The following is a 21493-nucleotide window of genomic DNA, read 5'->3' on the forward strand; positions in this document are numbered from 1 at the left end:
TGAATTTCAATAATTTCATAAAATGAAGAGGTTCTACAGGCAAGCGTTCAAACTCACTTGACACTCCGTTTTGTTGACGATCCGCCATGCATTAAGTCTTTTGTTATCCATGCGATAGCTTCTGTGGGAAACCGATGAAAACACGTTTATTTAATGAAATTATGGAAATACAAGCATTGTTTCGAGGTAACATAACTTTTTTACTTCTTGACCATTTTTTGTGATTAAGGTATCAAATAAAGAGCAGATATTGAACTTTTTAGGCATGTGATTTTCTTTTTGAAATTCAGATACCCCCCGCCAAATGAGTTTTTGGTATCCTTTGTTCAAATTGTTTTTGCTCACTCATGCGTCAATGAGGAATACTCTAAGTAATATCAGATGAAAGAGGAGATTCTAAGCTTTACATTGGTAGGTCATTTGTCTATTTTATTTGTGATTCAGTTATGATAAATCGTTGCTTTAATCTCGGTTTCGTTTTTTCTGGGACGCACTGTATAGTAAATAAAGAGGCTCTTTAATAGGAGGAAATTATAATTTGAAAACAAATTTCGAGATCGAGCATGCGATCTTAAAGGAGAATGAAACTCTTGGAGCAAGTTAGCTTTTGTGAAAGCAGAAAAATCAAAGAATAAGATCAACAAAAGTTTGAGTAAAATAGGACTAGCAATAGAAGAGTTATGAGCATTTAAATGTCGATATCACTAATGCTATGGAGATCCTCCCAATTGGCAATGCGACCAAGATCTATGATGTCACAAATGAACAACTCTCCCCTTTTGGACACTGAAAATATACCCCAAAACATCTTTTTTCGCTCATTCTAATCATATGACAAACAATTCGTCAATGATATAATGTTGTGAAACCTCTGTACTTGTCCTCTCATAAAGAGAACACCTCACCTTGTGATAGACTATATAAAAGTGAGAATATAAGTGAAATAAGTACTAAAGTAATGAGGGAGTTGTACGTGTGTGACATCACAGATCTTGGTCGCATTGCCAATGGGAGGATCTACATGACATTAGTGATCTCAATATTCAAATGCTCATAACTTTCTTATTATTCATTAAATCTTCCTCAAACTTTCAACAATACGTTTCTTTGATTTTTCTCTTTGATATGGATTCAGCTGGTTTCAAGGGTTTCATTTTCCTTTAAACACGTAGGAGTGATGCCGAAAATTGTTTTCAAATTATAATTTCCTCCTATTAAAGAGCCTCTTTATTTAAAGTTGACTTCATTGGCTTTCTTTATGTATAGGTCTCTTCTCCCCATAGAGATATATCTCTATGCTTCCCCCAAAGTGACATTTTGGCGGCTATTTCACTGAAGTGTATATATATATATTTTTTTTTTTTTAGACTCATTGTATATATATATATATATAAATTATCCTTAGAAAAATGAAATACTTTGTTTGCATCATTTTTAAACCTAACCAGGGATGTACAAGTCTGAGCATTTACAGGGATTCCATTAAACAAACTGTCTCCAACATATTATGAAAAGGATTTTCTTTTACATTATGTCCTTGCGTTGGGAAGTTGAAGGAGACAATTTAAATATAGTGTGTCCTACAATTTGGGATTCGTTTACATATCAAATCAATTAATCAGTCTGAATCAATCAATAGTAGAGAGAATAAATTGGTGATATTGATAACCATGATAGTAATATTAATGATTAAAATTATAACAACAATAATTAGTATAGACCTGATAATGATAAATAATCATTTGATTGGGCATCAACGGAAAGACAATTCAAATGAAATTCTTATTCCCCTTTTGGCGTATCATACTATATACTAGTACGGTCTCGAATTTATTTTTTGACACTCCCACTTTCCGATTTTCCCTCGTCCATTCAACTCGACAAGTCAACGAAAAGCTAAGTAAGTTTTTCTGTTTTGAGGAACTTTGAGCCGGGAGCTGGTAAATTAAGACTTATCCACGGATGATTTATCGGTGGCTTCCCTTCAGGTAATTAGTACGGTACGTTATTTAGATAGTTTTCTTTGTTGACACGAATGGAAATCCTTCGATTTTAAGCGGCCAACGGGCAGTGCTCGACTTGCTACCCTAGAGTTTGGCGATGCTTGAGTGGTGTCTTACGCCTCGTTCGTCGCAGGACGTGGGGATTCGAGAGCGAGAGGCCGGAGGCGGGCATTAAAAATGACAACAATTAACAGTTATACCGGCATTGTTAGACTAGGTAAAGGCTAGACAGGAATAACCGTCGTTTCTGGGGATTTATTCAACAATTTCTGACATTTTACTGTAATCCCCATTTACCGACGGTAGGGTGTACGTGTGGGCTCGCATGTGTTCTCATTCCCTCCCTTTTGTCAATTCACAGTCCAAAGTTTGATGTAATTTTACACATCAAATTTACAATCTAAGGATGTATAAACAACAAACTTTTAATTGATGATATTCTAACATTTAAATACTTTAAACGATATAGATGAAAAAGGCATGAAAAATATACTTTACCGATGTTTACTTGGGTTGAACACGATAAAAATGGTCAAAATGGCAGCCAAACTATAAAATATTTACAAACGAACGTCAACAATCACGAATGTGATATCGATATTGCTTTCGATATTATACGATCTGCTCCATATGCGAACGAAACCGAAGATAAACGATACTAGTTATACTAGTACGAGTACTAGTTATAATCGCGATATATCGATTCGAGACATTAAGTTAATAACGACAATGACGTCATTCAAGATGGCAACTTGCAAGAAAAACCGTCAGGTCAGGTGAAAATGTCTTAGATGACAGATTTCTCAATCATCCAGAGGATTTTTTTCAATAACTCCGGCCCAAGGTATGCAATTACTTAAGTTATATATATTTCCCTGATAATGGAAACCATGAAACTTTCAATTTTGCTTAAAAAACAGTTTTAAATCGCGATCTATAAAACGCTACTTCACTATACATTGGCTGTAGGTACGGGGCCCCATCCCCTTCAGTCTATGTATGGTGAGTGGAGCCAACGTAGTTCAGCGGAACAACCAAAATACAGAGACTGAAGCTTTTGGTCTAGGTAAAGGCACTAGATTTGTGCTGTAGACATGTGTCCAAAAATTCATTAATTAGGGGAGTTGGCCTCAAATTTTCTTTATTTATTTTGAGTTAACAGTCGATGTCTAGTCTCTACTCTCTAGATTGAGTAGTTTTTAAGTTGGTTCACTGAGTCACTCATTCAATGAACAACCCATCATAACCTTGTTCATTGAATGAGTGAACAAGGTTATGATATAAACCTTGTTCTCTGTACTGTTACATGGACCAATACGCTACATGGAGTTCAATGCACATTTTATGCACTCATTCAATGAACAAGGTTATGATATAATGATTTTATGGAGTTAAGCCTTATTTTTCACTATTTAGGAAATTTTGTGGTAAGTTTTGAGCAATGTCTTTGACAATAATGCTAATTAATAATATATTATGGTAATGCTTTTTACTTAATTCGTTTTTGTTGTCCTACCTAGCATTGTCCTGATTTAAATTGCAACTGTAACTAAGAATGTTCATGCATTTTGCTTGTACTACTAGTACTAGTCTATTGCTTAAATCTAGCAAAAAAGAATGTCTGTACATCTACAACTGGGGAGGCAGTGTAGCTCAGTCGGTTAGAGCGCCTGTTCTGGATAAGATTGTAGATCTCAACGTGCGTGGGTTCGAGTCCCGCAGCATGCCGGAAGACGTCTAACAAAAAAACTGATGCTAGCGTTGTGTGTTAACGTGCCTCACCGCTGTGTTCAGTGCGGGTGCGAATGCAGTTGGAAAACACTCCGTCCATCGAAAAGGACGCAAATGTTGGTCCCGTGTATAGGAGAGTCACAACCTATGCACGTTAAAACCAATACACTATTCGTCAAAGAGTAGGGTGTTCACCCGGTGTATTGCACCTGCCGGTCCCCGGTACTACAATACTGCAAGAATCTTCAGGATTGAAGGAGGCAGTGTAACTTGAAGAAGAAGAAGAAGAACTAACGAGATCTAGATTCTACCAAATAATTCCAAATGTTGACATAGTCATGTACTACATCTCGATCTAATTTCAAAAAGTTAACATGAACTTTCGAAATAACAAGCAAAGTTTCATATTTTTTTTTTGTATTTATACCCTATATAAAGGCAATAAGTTACTGTACAGAGAACAAAATTGAAGAACTACTGAATTCATGTTTTTTGTTGGAATGCAAATACAAATAGGAAGGCTTAAAAATTGTAAAGTGTCCAGAAACCCCACCCCCATTTTATAAGGTTTCATATTTCTGTCTCCTGTGACTAACATCTTCCCGGTGAACATGTCTGCCCATTTCAGTGGTTTGCTCCTTGGTCAGGGGCATTTGTACTAAGTAATACCAGAAGATTTCATCGCATGTCCTTTGTGATTTGGATGTGCGTAGTATTTCTGGTTTTATGAATTGATTTGGGTTTTATTTCATTTAGGACCAACACTTCAAGCAACTAATTACCCAAGCCTTCTACGATATTGATACACTTCATTATGAGGTTTCTTCTATCCTTGTCTGCATTGGTGTTCTCTCTGATGACCTTGAGCCATGGTGAAGGTCACCTTGATAGCAGTAATACGGAAGATGATAACACTGTGGACGGAGTCTCGGGAAGCAAAGAATCGCCGGTCGGGTCCAAACTAGAATGGGATCCTAATGGATACTTTACATTTTGTCCCTGCATGGGTAAGATTGCAAATAAAGTGAAATGTTCATTTAATATGTAAATGTATCCCTGTATAGCATTTTTTCTATAATCTAGTAATTTTCCTCGTAATGTTCATCCTATGAATTCAAGCCACCATTCTCCAAGCCAGTTTGAACGTTAAAAAAATACTACATACGAGAGATTGACTTTGTGAAAGTAGTGTCACATTGAGTTGTCACTGCACTGCTATTCAATCTTAACTACACAGTCTTGTAATACTTTCGACTATTAGGGTATTTTTATTTTAATTATTAAGCTGTCAATTTTTCCTATAAGAAATAATTGGGAAAACCTTTCTTTCAAATGTCTTTTTGTCACTTGGTTGATTCAAGTTGGTCTAATACTTTAATATTGTAATCATACATTTAAAAAAAAGTTGTTAAATATTATTTTTAGCCAAAGCATCGCCTCGATTAAGCTTGTAGAACATTATCAGTGTTCAATGTTGTCTTGTCATATAGAACAATTGAAAAGATATGATTGATATGTTAACATCTTGTGAACAGCTTACATGAATTTTATTAGAGTCTGCTTCATGATGGTGTCTATAAATTGATCGAAATTTTGTCACATTTCTTTTTCATTTATTCAAATAACCAATTAAACAAATTATATGCATTAACTCAGTAACTAGAAGCATACTTTAATTGGTCTGTGAATCTTTTTTTCTTCTTCAAATAATGTGATTTCTGACAGGGAGGTTTGGAAACCAAGCAGAACACTATCTGGGAGCCTTAGCTTTTGGTAAAGCAATGAATAGAACAATTATCTTGCCTCCTTTCAGGACATATGTGAGTATGAATTATTATACAGGAAATTTGAATTATTGATTTTTTTTGTTTTTATTTTCACTCACTAAAGCAGCAGGCAATTCAGAAGTTATGGGGAAGCTTGGTTCCACGACATTTGCTCCGCTGTAAATTCCACACACTGATGGAATTGCCAACTTCAACCCTTTGTTTTAAACACTATAGTATACCCTACCTGAGACCTAAACCTAACATAAAGATGTTTCATGAAACGGTTTTCCAGGGCCTCTTACAAAGAGTTACGATTGATCCACAGGAAATTTGCACAATGTCCTTTTTAAACAAAAAGAAGCGCAGTGAATTTTCAAGAAAACAATGAATGCATGAATATACATCATAGCTAGAAGATATTTTGGACAAACTTGCATAATAGATAATGATGTTGCTGGCTGTCCATAGTTGTGATTGATAGGATCAGTCAGAACTCTTTGCAAGACGGGTCCCAGGAGGCACATAGAGAAGAACATAAAAGATAAATGACAGTTGTGGTTTAAACAATTTCAAAATTCCTAATACAGTAATATGCCAATGGCAGTCTGTACTTTACAGGAAGAAGAAGAAAATGCGTTCATACAGAATCCAATGAAATGCTCATATAAGTGTGTGTAATGTGTCAAAGGAATCTGGAATAAATTGTGATAAAATCACAGAATAAGCATTGAATTCCATTCAGGTTTCAATAACCCACTGTCTCACATGAGCTTATCTGTGTTAAACTTCAGTGTTATAATTTTTAGCTTAGATTTCATTATTTGACAAAGGTCAATATGTAAGAGTATCGGATTTAGCTCTATGGTGATACTGGAAAATCAATCTTGGTTTTAGAGGCTTTCTCGTTAAATCAGAGTTTCTTTCAACTGCTTTCATTTACTTAGTATATTAGGTCAAATGATTCGTCTTGTTTGATGGCACACATTACAGGTCAAAGATAAATTTCTCCGTTCATCCATCAGATGAAACAGATCAGGGGCCCGTTTCATAAAGGGTTACAACTGTTGTAACTTTGCCATTATGGCAAATACCATGGCAACAGGGCTCAGGAGCCAATCAAAATCCAGGTTGCCATGGTAGTTGCCATCATGGCAAAGTTACAACGGTTGCAACTCTTTATGAAACGGGCCCCTGGAGACACCTACATGTAGACAAGAATGTCAAACCTCAAAATACTTAATATCACCGTGTTGTAATGTTCTGAATCACAATTTTTCTCTGTAAGTCCTGTTATATGTTTGTGCTTTTATTTTCATATTTCATGTCAGGTCAACATCCCTTTCACAGACTGGTTCCAGTTTGAGCCTCTTCTAGAGTTCTATCCCCGTCTCATTACCATGGAAACATTCATGGAGGAGCTAGCTCCCAAGTACTGGCCTGAGGATGAGAGGAAGGGTTACTGCTGGCTTAATCTCAATAGTGATTCTCCATGTGAAATGAAGAGAGGTAGGCTAATTGTTAATTACCAAATGGTCCAATGTCATCCCATCTAATAGGCATTCCAACGTTAGCTCTATTCAATGCCATTTTAAATCATCCACCCCAAAACCAACAATAAGTAGCCAAGGACAGTTCTCTGTCAATTGCCAAAATTAGTTTGGATTTCACAAATTAGAATGTAGAAAATTAGCTTACCTGATTAAGTAGCTCTTCTTCATACTGTCAAAATATGAAGTTTTTAAGTTCAACAAAATAAAAAAAAAATTACACCATGTTTTGCATGCTGCATCTAATTTTCACCGATTGCACGCTTGAATGAACCTCAATCTTCGAACCTTGTTTTTTTCTTAAAGGTCTCACTGAATTTCCTCAGCATTCAAACAAGTACTTGAGTGGGTGGTTGTTTATTATTTGTGACAAGTTAATTTTAAAGCTTAGGATATGTTTTTCCAAGCTCCATAAACCCCCTAAATTCATTTGTTGCTACCTATTAGTTTTGGGGAGGCAGGTTATGACACATGTGGCTTGCCCCCAAACTAACAATAAGTCCCCCCAAAATAAACCACCCCCCCCCCCCCCCAGGGAAAAAAAAGCCTTGCCACATTGATGTCTATACAATCTTTCATTCTCTTTTTACCATAGGGAATCCATTTGGACCATTCTGGGATGGCTTTGGTATTGATTTTGCGGAAGAGTTGAAATTTGAGATTTTCAGTCATGCCGATATTAGCGATGAACATAGAATGGCCAACATGAAGGAGCAATGGGATAGAAGGTAAGGTGAAATTAGAAGAAGCAGTTTTAGTCAGAGGGTAGTAGAGTCATCAAACAGTCTTCTCCCATCACTTGTCTCAGCATCCTCACTTGAATCTTTGTAGAATAGGCCCGGGGGGGGCACTCGACCAAAAAAGTGGTAGGGGTGTGCGGCGGGCGAGACAAAAAACGGGGGCCTTGGAGCGGGCTTATTGTAAAAAGGAGGGTCCTCGGAACGGGCTTCGGAACTACAAATGTTTGTGAAAACGGGGGTCCTTGGAACGGTTCGCCTGCATGCGAGTGCGTATGCATCCCCATGGAACGTGCATGCAGCTAGCCCGGGGGCACGACTGCCGGGCGCGCTAGCGCAGAGGCGATGGTCGCACAGCGAGCTGCGGCCGCTTTTCACCAAAATTGCGACCGGAACGGCGTAACGGAAAATATGCGAAGCCCTGGAGCGGATTTTTTTCTTCTTTTTTCTCGAGAAGAAGAAAATGCTATGCTTTGGAGCGGCTTTCTTTGTTCTTTTTCTCAATAAGAAAAAAAAAATGCTATGCCTCGGAACGGAAATTTGAGTGTAAAATTGGGGGTCCCCTCCGCGGCACATACCCACTATGCATTATATACTGAGTGCCCCCCCCCCCGGGAGAATAGGTTGGACAAACAACTGTTACCATAATGTACTACCCTCCATGCATATACTAGGGGTAATCAAATTTTAAGTTCAAGTAGGACCAAGATCTACGACAAGGAATGAACAGAAGTCTTGACAGGATTTGCCTTCTTCTTCTGGTGGTATTGAGTTTTGCAGTGAGGGAAGGCAAACTGTTCGTATGAGAGCAGAATGGATGTGCTGTAGCTGCATCTTAGTCCAATCTACACAGGCGAGACCAAGTTGTATCTTGTACATCATTGCTAGACTGACGCTCTACTAGAGATGGCCAGGTTTCCTTTTCAATCATTGCCAGTATGCTGGATGTGTTATGGCAGCATCTCATGACAAAACATGCTGGTTGTCTTTTGGACATCAGGGTCGGTATTCTGAAAACCGTGTTAGCACAAAAACGGTGTTAGCTAACACAATTGGTATTCTGAAAACCATGTTAGTACAAAAACGGTGTTAGCTAACACAATTGGTATTCTGAAAATCATGTTAGCATGAAAAAACATGCGGGTCAAGTTGTGACACCGCGTGAAGAAATGCAGGCTTCGTGACACGTCACCGCGTGCACACTCATTTTTCTTTTTCCCCCTGAAAATTCTGCGCGATCTTTTTTTTAACAACGCATTTGATTGGATTAAATCTATGCAGAGTGGAACGAGCTGAAGATAACACGAAATGAGATAACAATGTTTGCTTCATTGCACCTAAACTTTGGAACGCTTTACCACTGCACATTCGAACCAAGACCACAGTTGAATCATTCAAGAAGCACTTAAATGTTACCTATTCACCATGAAATGAACTTTCATTGAACCTTTTTATTGTGTAGTTTATCTCTTATTATTTTTATGTTATGTTATCTTTAATATGTTATTATAATTATTTGACTTACCTGTATTATGTAAAGCGCTTAGAAATTTGTTTTAATATAAGCTCTATATAAGCTTAACGTATTATTATTATTTTCAGAATACTGATTGGGGGGTATGTGAGGGGGTGTTAAATCAGTGAGATAACACAATAATTAACACGAAAGTTAACAAGATTGTCAGAATATTTCAGATTTGAAATTGAAATTGAATTAAATTGAATACCGCCCCAGGTTTATACGTTGTCTTCTTGATCGCCCTTGAAGAAGATATATAGAAAAATGACTTGATTTACTTTGATCTTTAATACTATCACATTTCCCTGCAGTTTCCCAGTGAAGGACCATCCTGTTCTAGCGTTGAAAGGGGCACCAGCTCCCTTCCCGATGAAAGAAGCTAACCGCAAGATCCAGAACTTCTTTAAATGGAACGAGGGATTGTTTGCTGAGGCCAAACATCACATGGATGAACTATTTAACGGAGAGCCTTATGTTGGGATTCATCTTCGCACTGGCATTGATTGGGTGAGTCTTTGGGCCCTTTCTAGGACTCGAGTTCAATCCTGACTCACAGGCCCGTATTCTGAAGTCTGGTTTAAGTTCAACTCAGGTTTAAAGTTGTGGTTTAAGTATGGGAAGCCAAAAGTATCAAAATTTTTATTAAGTTGTATGTTTCTTATGTTTACTGTGCTCTTTCCTGATTCATTGATGGTGAAGGCAATCATCTATTGTATACTTCCTAGACAATTATGAATGATTTGAGAGCCAAATGAGCTGAAGTATGATATCTCTACTGTTAGTGATTTATGTAACAATTGGCTTCCCATACTTAAACCACAACTTTAAACCTGAGTTTAGATTAAAACCGATTTCAGAATACGGGCCACAGAATCTAACTAAAGTCTGAAATGCATGCTTCTAATTGGTTGAAGATCAATTACTCTTTGATTTTTTGAGTTGTGTGTGATTGCAACTCTTTTAAACCCGGCCACTGAGCTGATAAGTTATTAGCCTTAATTATTTGGTGATTTGCATCTGTAGTTTGGAACCATTGTTTATGCAGATGGCACCCATGAATCAAAGCATATTTTTATCACAGTGCGCTAAATTTGTTAATAAAATAAAAGCAGTAATGTTTTGAATTAATATGTCCACTGTTCATGTTAATTAATTAATTTACATAAACATTTGGTTCATTACTGCAGTAACCTTTGTGGCGGGTGTGAATTTAGACCCTGTGGTAAAAGCATGAATTAATTATCGGAAGCTTTTATAAGCATTGAATTAGGTGTAATTAGTGCATAAAATCTTATAAACCTTGGTTCTTGAAGGGGAATGAAACCTTTGGAACAAGTAGGCTTGTGTCGAAGCAGAAAAATCAAAGAATAAGAACAAAGAAAGTTTCAGAAAAATGGGACAAATAATGAGAAAGTTATGAGCATTTTAATATTGCAATCACTAATGCTATGGAGATCCTCCTATTGGCAATGCGACAAGGATGTGTGATGTCACATGTGAACAACTTTCCCTTTGATGGACTATAAAATACACCCAAAATGTTTCTTTTTGCTTTTTCTTATGGTGATGTAAACTCTTTATCCATGATGTATTCTTTAAAAATCTGTATTACGTGCCCTCATATAGAAAGAACACATGATCTACTGATAGATGTGATAAAAGAGGCAGTTTAAGTCAAATATATACTAAAGTAATGGGGAGAGTTGTTCACAAGTGACATCACACATCTTTGTTGCATTGCCAATGGGAGGATCTCCATGGCATTAGTGATCGCAATATTCAAATACTCACAATTTTCTTATTATTCATTAGATTTTTTCTCAAACTTTCGTTGATCTGTTTCTTTGATTTTTCTGTTTTCACACAAGCTATCTTGTTCCAAAAGTGGTGACTCTCCTCTTCACAAGGCCTCCATTTGACATCCCATCTGAAGGACAGAGTATAGTCCACTGTAACATAGCCTGCGTCTATGGAATAGGGGAGGGGCAAGTTTACACACAATAAGATTAATCAACCGCCCAGGGTGGACTCAAACCAACAACCTTTGTCTTGACAGGCAGATATGCTTAGTTTACCGACTGAGCTAACTCACTCCCATTATTTTGTGTGACAAAGTTTTGAGTCATTGGACTTGAACCCACAATCTTTAAGTCAAAATGAGTAACCTTCAACAATATTGTTGCTTTCCAGGTGAAAGCTTGTGAGAGTGTGGAAGGGATAAGACAAATGATGGCATCACCACAATGTCATAAGGTGGGGGAGGAGCCTGTTACCAAGGCGATGTGTTACCCTACCAAAGAGATGGTACTAGAAGAAACAAGAGCAGCAGTGGAGAAATATAGGACGAGGCATGTCTACATAGCTACTGATAAACTATCCTATCAGATAGAAATACAAAAACTGTTTGGAGATAAGGTTGGTTCAACTTGGTTATATATCTTATATTATACACTTTATGAATACAAATTTGTATAATGCATGTATCCACCTTTTTAGGTACTCAAGGCTCTCCTATATTACCCCGGCTAAGCTTGTTTACCGATTATGGTGCTCACAGATTTTTGAGGAATTATTTCCTGCCGGTACCCAGTTAACTCACCTGGGTTGAGTGTAGCACAATGTGGGTAAATCATAAGCTGAAATTTGGTGATGGCTTTTTAAAGGATAAGATCACCCTTAAGAAAAGTTTGCTGTAAAAATACCAGAAAAATGATTTTTAAAATAATGATGAAGGTTTGAGGAAAATCCATCAAAGATTAAAGACAACCGCGTAGCCAGGATTTCAATTTGGAGGGGGCGGTAAATGCACGCGAAGCGTGCCAACACTTACAGAGCACGCGAAGCGCGCTCCCTAGCTTTTTGTGTTTCATAAATTAAAATGAAAAGGAGCCGTCTCTCTTGTCTGGTAGTACCTATATCAGCTCCAATTCAGTTGACTATATTGTGATTTTGAACTTTTTTAAGTGATTGTGAACGCACAAAAAGGAATACAATGGAGGAAATTAAAATCATAATAACCCCGCACGAAGTGCGGAAGCTAAAGCGTTTTATCAATTGAAAATGAAAAGGGTCCCGAGAAAAGGGTATTCTCAAAGATATATTGAATACTTCCCTTGGAAAGATCAGATTTGATTACAAACAATTTAGCGACAGTGCATATCTTTAACTCGCAAAACAGAGGAAAAGAAGTGTATATGCCGGGAGGAAGATATTCCTCCCCCCGCGCAGAGCAATAAAACTCTGAAATTTCAAAGGGCGAACGTTTCATCAAATGCAGATATCTCTAACACCCCATCGGCTCTAATTCAATTGATTTCCTAAGATTATTGAACTTCATTACAAGGAAAATAGTGCGCAAAAAGTTGAAACTTCAGTGATTTATTGAAATTATATAAAAAAGGATGCCAATTTCTTTGACTTATCCTGAAGCGCTTCATTTTGAATTATAAAGAAACCTAATTGTCAGGAGCCGCAGAAGCGGGGGGGGGGGGTTGGGGCGCTTCATTTTGAATTATAAAGAAACTTAAGTGTTATTCAAAATTTCAAACTGAGGGCGCAAAACAGGACAGAAGATGAATGTGCAGGGAAATAATATGAAGATTAATAGAATTTGAAAAAAAATATTGTACTTTTTTATTCAATACGACACAAATTTTATACATTCCTCTTTTTAAATTAGGAACCTGTTTGCCCCAAATTATGGTTGTGTAGTAATGAGCTAAAAAGCGGGAGAAGTTGACTTTATGGAGGTGACGGCAGAAATTGATATAAAGATTTTACCCGCCCGGAGCCGACCCGACCAGAAGTTGCGTGATTAAAAAAAAGAAGATAACTTCATATACTTCGGCCTAACCTTACTCTAATTCCATGCCCTAATGTATACATTTGAACTTTAACTGGCAAGAAACACATATAGCTGAGGTGGAAAAGCAGGGTTAGAGAAAGGGTTTGGGCGAAACAATGGAGAACTTCAATATTGTCATTTAATCGCGCGCAGCGCGGAAGCAAAATTCATATATAAATTGAGAGCAAGAGTGAAGGAGTTTCTCTTTTGAGAAAAAAATAAAGAATAAAAAGAAAAACCCCGACAAAGCTACCTTTCTTTCCTTTCCTCCCTTCCCTTTTCCTTTTTTTCCTCTCTTTTTTTCCCTTCTTTTTTTTTCTTTTTGGGGACGTTTTTTTTTTGGGGGGACGACCGCCCCCACCGCCCCCCCTGGCTACGCGCCTGATTAAAGATAGTTATTGGAATATAAGTTTTTGATATGTGACGTCATATATGATCAGCTGCCCCATATGTTATGAAATGTAATTTCAATTTTTCAATGGTTCATGATAACTATACAATTACTTCTCTCTGGAGCAGGTGTGAAGTAATTTGTCTGTTGATATACTGAACGTACATGTTCAATCAAATCTATTTTCAATTTCATGAAAAATTACATATAAGTATATCTTTTTTTTACACGATATATGGGGAAGCTTGCAGTTAACATCACAAATCAAAACAAGAAATGAAATTCTAATATCTTTTTAATCTATGGTGGCTTTTTTCCCTCAAATCTTCACCAATATATTTTTTTCATTTTTTTTCATTTTTTTTTCATTTTTTTTCAATAAACTATATGGCAGGGTAAATTTCCTGTTTGAAAAGAAAGATTGTTTTAGTCATATTAATGTTGGTGGATTATGATTTCACAAGAAGGAGCTTCTGGTATGTGTGTACATCCAACCCCCTTTATTTGAGATTGTACAACGCCTACTTAGCTTGTTGTACGCGAGCAAATGGGAGGCTGAATGTCAAACATTCGTACCGTTGCACACAAGACGTACCATCCAAAATGTACCGTTGCACGGCTATAGGAGGGGACGTCACAATACGATTTAATTCATTGCGCTCAGTAAAATGAAGGTGCGATACGCGTATAAGCCTGCTGGCTCAATGCGCATTGCTGCCCAAGGTCATGTGCGCTTGTGGGATTTTGCTTTTCGCTTTCATTTTTTTGCTCCCTTTTCATAGATTACTGCAGGGAAAAACTCTTGTTTTGTCTCACCTGCATAGCAGAGTGAGACTATAGGCGCCGCTTTTCCGACGGCGACGGCGACGGCGGCGACGGCGGCGTCAACACCAAATCTTAACCTGAGGTTAAGTTTTTGAAATGACAGCATAACTTAGAAAGTATATGGACCTAGTTCATGAAACTTGGCCATAAGGTTAATCAAGTATTACTGAACATCCTGCCTGAGTTTCATGTCACATGACCAAGGTCAAAGGTCATTTAGGGTCAATGAACTTAGACCATGTTGGGGGAATCAACATCAAAATCTTAACCTGAGGTTAAGTTTTGGAAATGTCATCATAACTTAGAAAATATATGGACCTAGTTCATGAAACTTATACATAAGGTTAATCAAGTATCACTGAACATCCTGCATGAGTTTCACATCACATGACCAAGGTCAAAGGTCATTTAGGGTCAATGAACTTTGGCCGAATTGGGGGTATCTGTTGAATTACCATCATAACTTTGAAAGTTTATGGATCTGATTCATGAAACTTGGACATAATAGTAATCAAGTATTACTGAACATCCTGTGCAAGTTTCAGGTCACATGATCAAGGTCAAAGGTCATTTAGGGTCAATGAACTTTGGCCAAATTGGGGTATTTGTTGAATTACAGCCATAAATTTGAAAGTGTGTTGGTCTAGTTCATAAAACTTGGACATAATAGTAATCAAGTATCACTGAACATCCTGTGCGAGTTTCAGGTCACATGATCAAGGTCAAAGGTCATGTAAGGTCAAAGAACTTTGGCCACGTTGGGGGTATTTGTTGAATTGCCATCATATCTCTATAAGTGTATTGGTCTAGTTCATAAAACGTGGAAATAAGAGTAACCAAGTATCACTGAACATCTTGTGCGAGTTATAGTAGTTTTCAAAATCAGCACTGCTGCTATATTGAATCGCGTGATGCAGGTGAGACGGCCAGAGGCATTCCACTTGTTTAGATATTTTCGCTAACTTCCGAGGCGTTGTACAACACAAATAACAAATATTCTTATACGTGCAATGGTGCGAGATTTTGCATTCGGTGAAAGAAAGATGCTCTATTCAACTCGGCTAACGCCTCGTTGAATAGAGCATCTTTCTTTCACCTCATGCAAAATCTCGCACCATCGCACTCATGCCTATTCGCTATTTGTTTACTGTTAAAAAAGACTTATCTCTGTTTTCTAGTTTATATGAAGTTACAGTTCTCTTAAAGGCTTGTAAGTAAAGTGAAGTAAGAATAGAGATAACTGTGGTTCTTTTTAATGCACTATTGTGTTTCAAAAAGAGCGTGTTATTATATATACATTGTAGAAATGTGAAATTACATGTATTTAACCAATTGGTATTGATGGAATAATATACATGTAAGTCTAGATGTAGTCATGGTAAATGTGATAAGATATTGAAAGTAAGTGTGTTTAATGCTTTTATTCATTTTCCAATGAAAAAAAATTGAAGAGATAAAAAAGGAATTTTTATTACCCTTAATTATAATTTTTCCTTTTCAATATCACCAGGTCAAAGTTCACCATCTTGACCCCCACTTGCCGCAGATTGATCTCATTATTCTTGGCCAATCAGAATTCTTCATTGGTAATTGTGTCTCATCGTTTACCTCATTTGTGAAGCGGGAGAGAGACGGGAATGGGAAACCCTCAACATTCTGGAGTTTAGGCCTTTGATGTAGTTAAAATTACCTCAAAACCAACAATAAGTTGCCCAAATTAATTCTGGAATTACAATTTAGCCTGAAAAAGCACTTTTAAGCTGTATGAAGACGATGTATAGCTTGTTAATATTGAACAATAATCCCACACAAGTAGTTGATTGAATACAGAAGAAATTCTGTGAGAACTCATTCAAAGATTCAGGAGAAAACAAGTTTTGAAGTTTGGGGTTCACCTAAGCTTGAGATGTGCACACCGTGCAATCTCGATGAACCATCCACGCAGTCTAGAAAAAAAAATATGTTGTCAAAAAATATTTTATTCTGTATTTTGCTTAACTTTTTCGACTTCAAATTTGGACAGTAGGAAGAAGAAGAATGATTCTTTCAGGTAAGCTGATTTTCTCCTCGTGCATATGCCGTCACAACCTCATACTGCTTTCTCTCTGAGGAATGCATGTAATTATAAGCAGAGTTTTCAGAGATGCGCCAGCAGCAGATCCACAATGCATTCAAGCCAATGGCTTAAGCCTTGAGATTGCGATGACGTTCATGCACAAGGTCTATTACTATTTTAGCTATTGATTAATACCTTCCTCAGTGACTTTTTGTTGGTTTTGGGGTGGGTCACATATCCTCTTCTCTAAAATTATGTCTTTCAATTTTTTTACTCTTTCTGGGACCAATGTATTGAATGTGGTGATATTCATCAGTGTATGTCTCTATTTTATTACTCAGGTAGGATATGATGAAGCAAAGTCTTTCCACTATTCTAATATCTTGTTATTATGCTAGTATCTTAAAGGAAACCAAAACCCAAGAAGAGAAGCAATCTTAAAACAAGTTTCATAAATTAAAAATCGGTTGTGAAATAAGCAAGTTATGGAGGTTTAAAAGGTCTGGTTGTACTTTCTATGGGGATTCTAAAATTGGCAAACATCCTTCAAAATGGCTGATTTTGTGGACAACTCTCCATTTGTTTTGTACACAATTTTTCAGATTTTCTCCATTATCTTTCAAATTGTATATTGCCTGAGTATAATGTATGTCATGGGAAAATATCATTCACACCACATATGTCACGGTACCCAGGACCAAAATCCAGTTGAAACCAATTAGAGCAAAACCAATTGAAACCAGTTGGCCAACTGGTTTCAATAGGGAAATTGGAACAACTGGAACCAATTGAAACCAGTTGCCAACTGGTTCCAGTTAAAACCAATTGGGCAACTGGAACCAGTTTGCAATTGGTTCCAATTGGTTCCAGTTGGAACCAATAAAGCAACCAGTTGGCAACTGGTTTCAATTGGTTCCAGTTGTTCCAATTTCCCTATTAAAACCAGTTAAATCCAATTGGAGGCAACTGGTTTCAATTGGTTCCAGTTGAAACCAATTGGAGGCAACTGGTTTCAACTGGAACCAGTTGAAACTAATTGGTTTCCAACTGGATCCAATTGGAAATTCCATTTAGAATGACTTAATTAGTTACAAATTAATTAGAATTTGCACTATCTGCTCATGCCAACAAAGAAGCAGTGCTATATGTTTATTAATACCAATGTAAAGGGCATTGATAAAATAGACTTTCGTAATGTGTATATTTATATGAAAGATCTTCAAATATATGTATTTGTATTTGATGTAATTTGGTAACAGTTAGTGGTGTACTAATTATCTTATAATCTGTTTTAATTATAATCTATAACATTTATGAACATGGTTTTCACTGCTAAGCATTCTAAACACTTATCTGAAACAAGTATGGTACTTGAATTAGAAAAGAATTAAATAGATACATTTTAAATGATGATAAATCACATAAAACATTAATCTGTGCACACTGGCAGATAATATGCAAATTAACTGGTTTCAACTGGAACCAGTTGGGTAACTGGAAAATTTCCAATTGGAAACCAATTGGAAGTCATTTCCAGTTACCCAACTGGATCCAGTTAGGATTTCCAGTTACCCAACTGGTTCCAGTTAGAAATCATTTCCAGTTGGAAGTCATTTCCAGTTACCCAATTGGTTCCAGTTAGGATTTCGAGTTACCCAACTGGTTCCAGTTAGGATTTCCAGTTACCCAACAGGTTCCAATTAGAATTAATTTCCAGTTAATCACCTTTCCAGTTAGAAGTCATCTCCAGTTACCCAATTGGTTCCAGTTAGGATTTCCAGTTACCCAACTGGTTCCAGTTAGAAATCATTTCCAGTTAGAAGTCATTTCCAGTTACCCAACTGGTTCCAGTTAGGATTTCCAGTTACCCAACTGGTTCCAGTTAGAAATCATTTCCAGTTACCCAACTGGTTCCAGTTAGGATTTCCAGTTACCCAACTGGTTCCAGTTAGAAATCATTTCCAGTTAGAAGTCATTTCCAGTTACCCAACTGGTTCCAGTTAGGATTTCCAGTTACCCAACTGGTTCCAGTTAGAAATCATTTCCAGTTACCCAACTGTTTCCAGTTAGGATTTCCAGTTACCCAACTGGTTCCAGTTAGAAATCATTTCCAGTTAGAAGTCATTTCCAGTTACCCAACTGGTTCCAGTTAGGATTTCCAGTTACCCAACTGGTTCCAGTTAGAAATCATTTCCAGTTACCCAACTGTTTCCAGTTAGGATTTCATGCAGTTACCCAACTGGTTCCAGTTAGAAATCATTTCCAGTTAGAAGTCATTTCCAGTTACCCAACTGGTTCCAGTTAGGATTTCCAGTTACCCAACTGGTTCCAGTTAGAAATCATTTCCAGTTGGAAGTAATTTCCAGTTACCCAACTGGTTCCAGTTAGGATTTCCAGTTGCCCAACTGGTTTCAATTGGTTTCAACTGGAAATTGTTATATTCCAGTTAAAACCAATTGAAACCAGTTGAAACCAATTGAAACCAACTGGTTTCAATTGGATTTTGGTCCTGGGTAAGGAGGAAATGATATGAAGTATGTAAAATAAAGGGGAAAATCTGAAAATATGTGTACAAAACAATGGAGGGATGTCCACAAAATCAGCCATTTTGAAGCATGTTTGCCAATTTGTGGATCCCCATAAAAAGTTCAATAAGACTAATTAAACGTCCATAACTTGCCTATTTCACAACGGATTTTGATGAAACTTGTTTTAAATTGTTCCTCTTGTTTTACTCTTTCCAATATTAAAGATTGCTTCTCTTCTTGGGTTTTGGTTTCCTTTAATGATTACAGGATTTATTTAGGGTACTCATTTACAATGATGTGAATTTAGGTTGAATACATGTAGTTAGTCATTCATTTTAATACTAGTTCGTTGAATTCCAAGATTTACTTGCCACTATGCGGTGTATAACTTAATAAGGGTAAATATCATGTTTATTTGGTATGCATTTTTCAATACTCTGGATAATTGTTGATTTGTCTATTTTATTACGCTGCAGTGGTATTCTGTTTAGAGCATTGATTAACTGAACAAATTACTTCGCATTTTACTTGACTAAAGCAAACTTATTAGACTGCTAGTCAGATCACTTCTAAGCATTTCATTTTATCAAGCCAAATTTATGCAAAATGCATTGAATTATTATGGCATCGTAAATTCTAAGTCAAATAATTTGCAATGCATGTATCTATCACGTATGACTGTTAGTTTGTTCACTGCATGCTTACTACAGACCTGCCAACCAGTACGTTTTAGCCGTATTTAGTACGTTTTTGCAACCAAAATACGGCAGTACGTTAATTCTTTGAAAAATACGTTTTTTGTAAAAAAAAAAAATTATTGAGAAAAATAATCTCTATATGTCTCTATTTCATAAAACATACACAAATATGGTTATTAGATCAATGTAATTTCAGGTAACTTGTTTTTTTTTTCAATCATTTTGTTAAAACCAGGGTGACGATATACACATGTTTTAATGGGTTTTTTTTTTCATCTGCAAGAGCAGTGCGCATTTTAGCTTGCATGCAGCTTGAGTGCCGCGATGAGCGAGTGCGCCAAGCAATTCTATTCTTTTTTGTTTTCTATTGTTGTGTTTTGTGTTTATTTTCCTTGAAGTGCCATGAGCACCGAAAGGTGGACCTGTGCGCTATATAAGTAGCCACCATTATTATTATTATTATTTTATTATGAAATACACTTTTTTTGGAAAAATACAGTTTTTTTTATCACAGAATACAGTTTTTCATTCCCAGAGGTTGGTAGGTCTGTTACTAGACTTAAAGGGATGGGCTAACAATGATTTAACTACAAAAAAATCTGAGGTGCAAGGTCCCATTCATAACCTGTATCTGTGATATTTTATTAAAATGAAGCCCAAGAAAAAAAAAAGGAAATTCAGAGTCTGGAGACTAATCCACTGGGCCACAATGCTCCAGGGTAATTTACAGTAGCAGAATACTGAGCCCGGGGGGGCCACTTCCATTGACGAGTGGATATCATGCGCGACCATGGGGTCTCGAAAAGCACCCTAAACACGTATTTTCCATATTCTGAAAATGCACCCCTTAACAAATATTGGCGTGTGAAACCCTACCCTTAACAAGTATTGGGAACAAAACGATACTCTTGAAATACTCCTGAAATGAACCCCTAAACAAGTACAGGAATATTTTGTTATGAATACCTACCCATGTCACAAAAAGTAACCACTGGGTTCGGAGGCACAAATTTGAAAAATGAGGAGGTGCAGATGACAAATGATATGTACATGGGGGATTCCTAAGCTAGTTACAGAGTAAGCATGAATTCTTTCCTGTCCAAGCACATTGTAAAACCGTCACTGAATGGTACGTTGGCCAGAACTTACATGGTGTTTTTTAGCTTGTGGGTTGAAACTGTTATTACGAGGATATTTTACCTGTTGACTACTGTGAATTCTGTCATTCCTATAGGCTTTGTACAGAGATCACCAGGTTCCAGTAGGTAATGGGTTAACTTGTTGAATACTTAATTCTATGATTCCCATAGGCTTTGTACAGGGATCACCCGGTTCCAGTAGGCAATGGGTTAACTTGTTAACTACTGAATTCTGTCACTCCCATAGGCTTTGTACAGAGATGACCTGGTTTTAGTGGGCAAGGGCTTAACCTGTCGACTACAGATTTCTGTGATTCCTATATGTTTTGTACAAAGATCATTTCCTTTTATGCAAGAGCTGGAGGGTTTTTTTTCAATCTAGTCAAAAAATAGATCATGATGACATTTTAAAGTTTTAAATGCAAATCTATACTTGCTTTCGTTCCATGAACAGTACATGTATATATTTTCTAAAGTACTTGTAAATTTGCAAATGTGGCCAAAAGATACTGCTACACAACTTTTTCAATGCCATACCAATATAAAATAATGCTTACCAGTATTCCCATTTTAATTGTATTTTCCTTCTTTTGATGTATATTTGACCAATAAATGTATCATTGAGATGAATTTATGTACGCCATTATTGCCAATTTAAGGAGTGACATGTTGAGTATCATTCAAATTTACATATTTACTGAATATG

The 21493-nt window shown here is 36.8% G+C and overlaps 1 protein-coding gene across 3 annotated transcripts; it reads left to right on the forward strand.

Moving 5' to 3' along the window:
* The first annotated feature begins 1785 nt into the window (after nt 1-1785).
* On the forward strand, nt 1786-16334 carry LOC129279992 (GDP-fucose protein O-fucosyltransferase 1-like). 3 transcript variants are annotated; one of them, XM_064112012.1, is made up of 8 exons: nt 1786-1988; nt 4491-4741; nt 5460-5554; nt 6832-7009; nt 7646-7778; nt 9618-9813; nt 11497-11721; nt 15877-16334. In XM_064112012.1, exons 2-8 carry the CDS (start codon nt 4549-4551, stop codon nt 16039-16041), a joined length of 1185 nt encoding a protein of 394 aa, XP_063968082.1. In that variant the 5' UTR covers nt 1786-1988; nt 4491-4548; the 3' UTR covers nt 16042-16334. The 3 variants fall into 3 exon arrangements, with proteins under 3 accessions (XP_063968082.1, XP_063968085.1, XP_063968083.1); XM_064112015.1 differs by having other exon boundaries at nt 1833-1900; nt 15877-16136; XM_064112013.1 differs by having other exon boundaries at nt 1916-2000; nt 15877-16136.
* Nucleotides 16335-21493: the final 5159 nt, after the last annotated feature.

Source organism: Lytechinus pictus, chromosome 17, assembly GCF_037042905.1.
Source record: "Lytechinus pictus isolate F3 Inbred chromosome 17, Lp3.0, whole genome shotgun sequence".
NCBI classification, from domain to species: domain Eukaryota; kingdom Metazoa; phylum Echinodermata; class Echinoidea; order Temnopleuroida; family Toxopneustidae; genus Lytechinus; species Lytechinus pictus.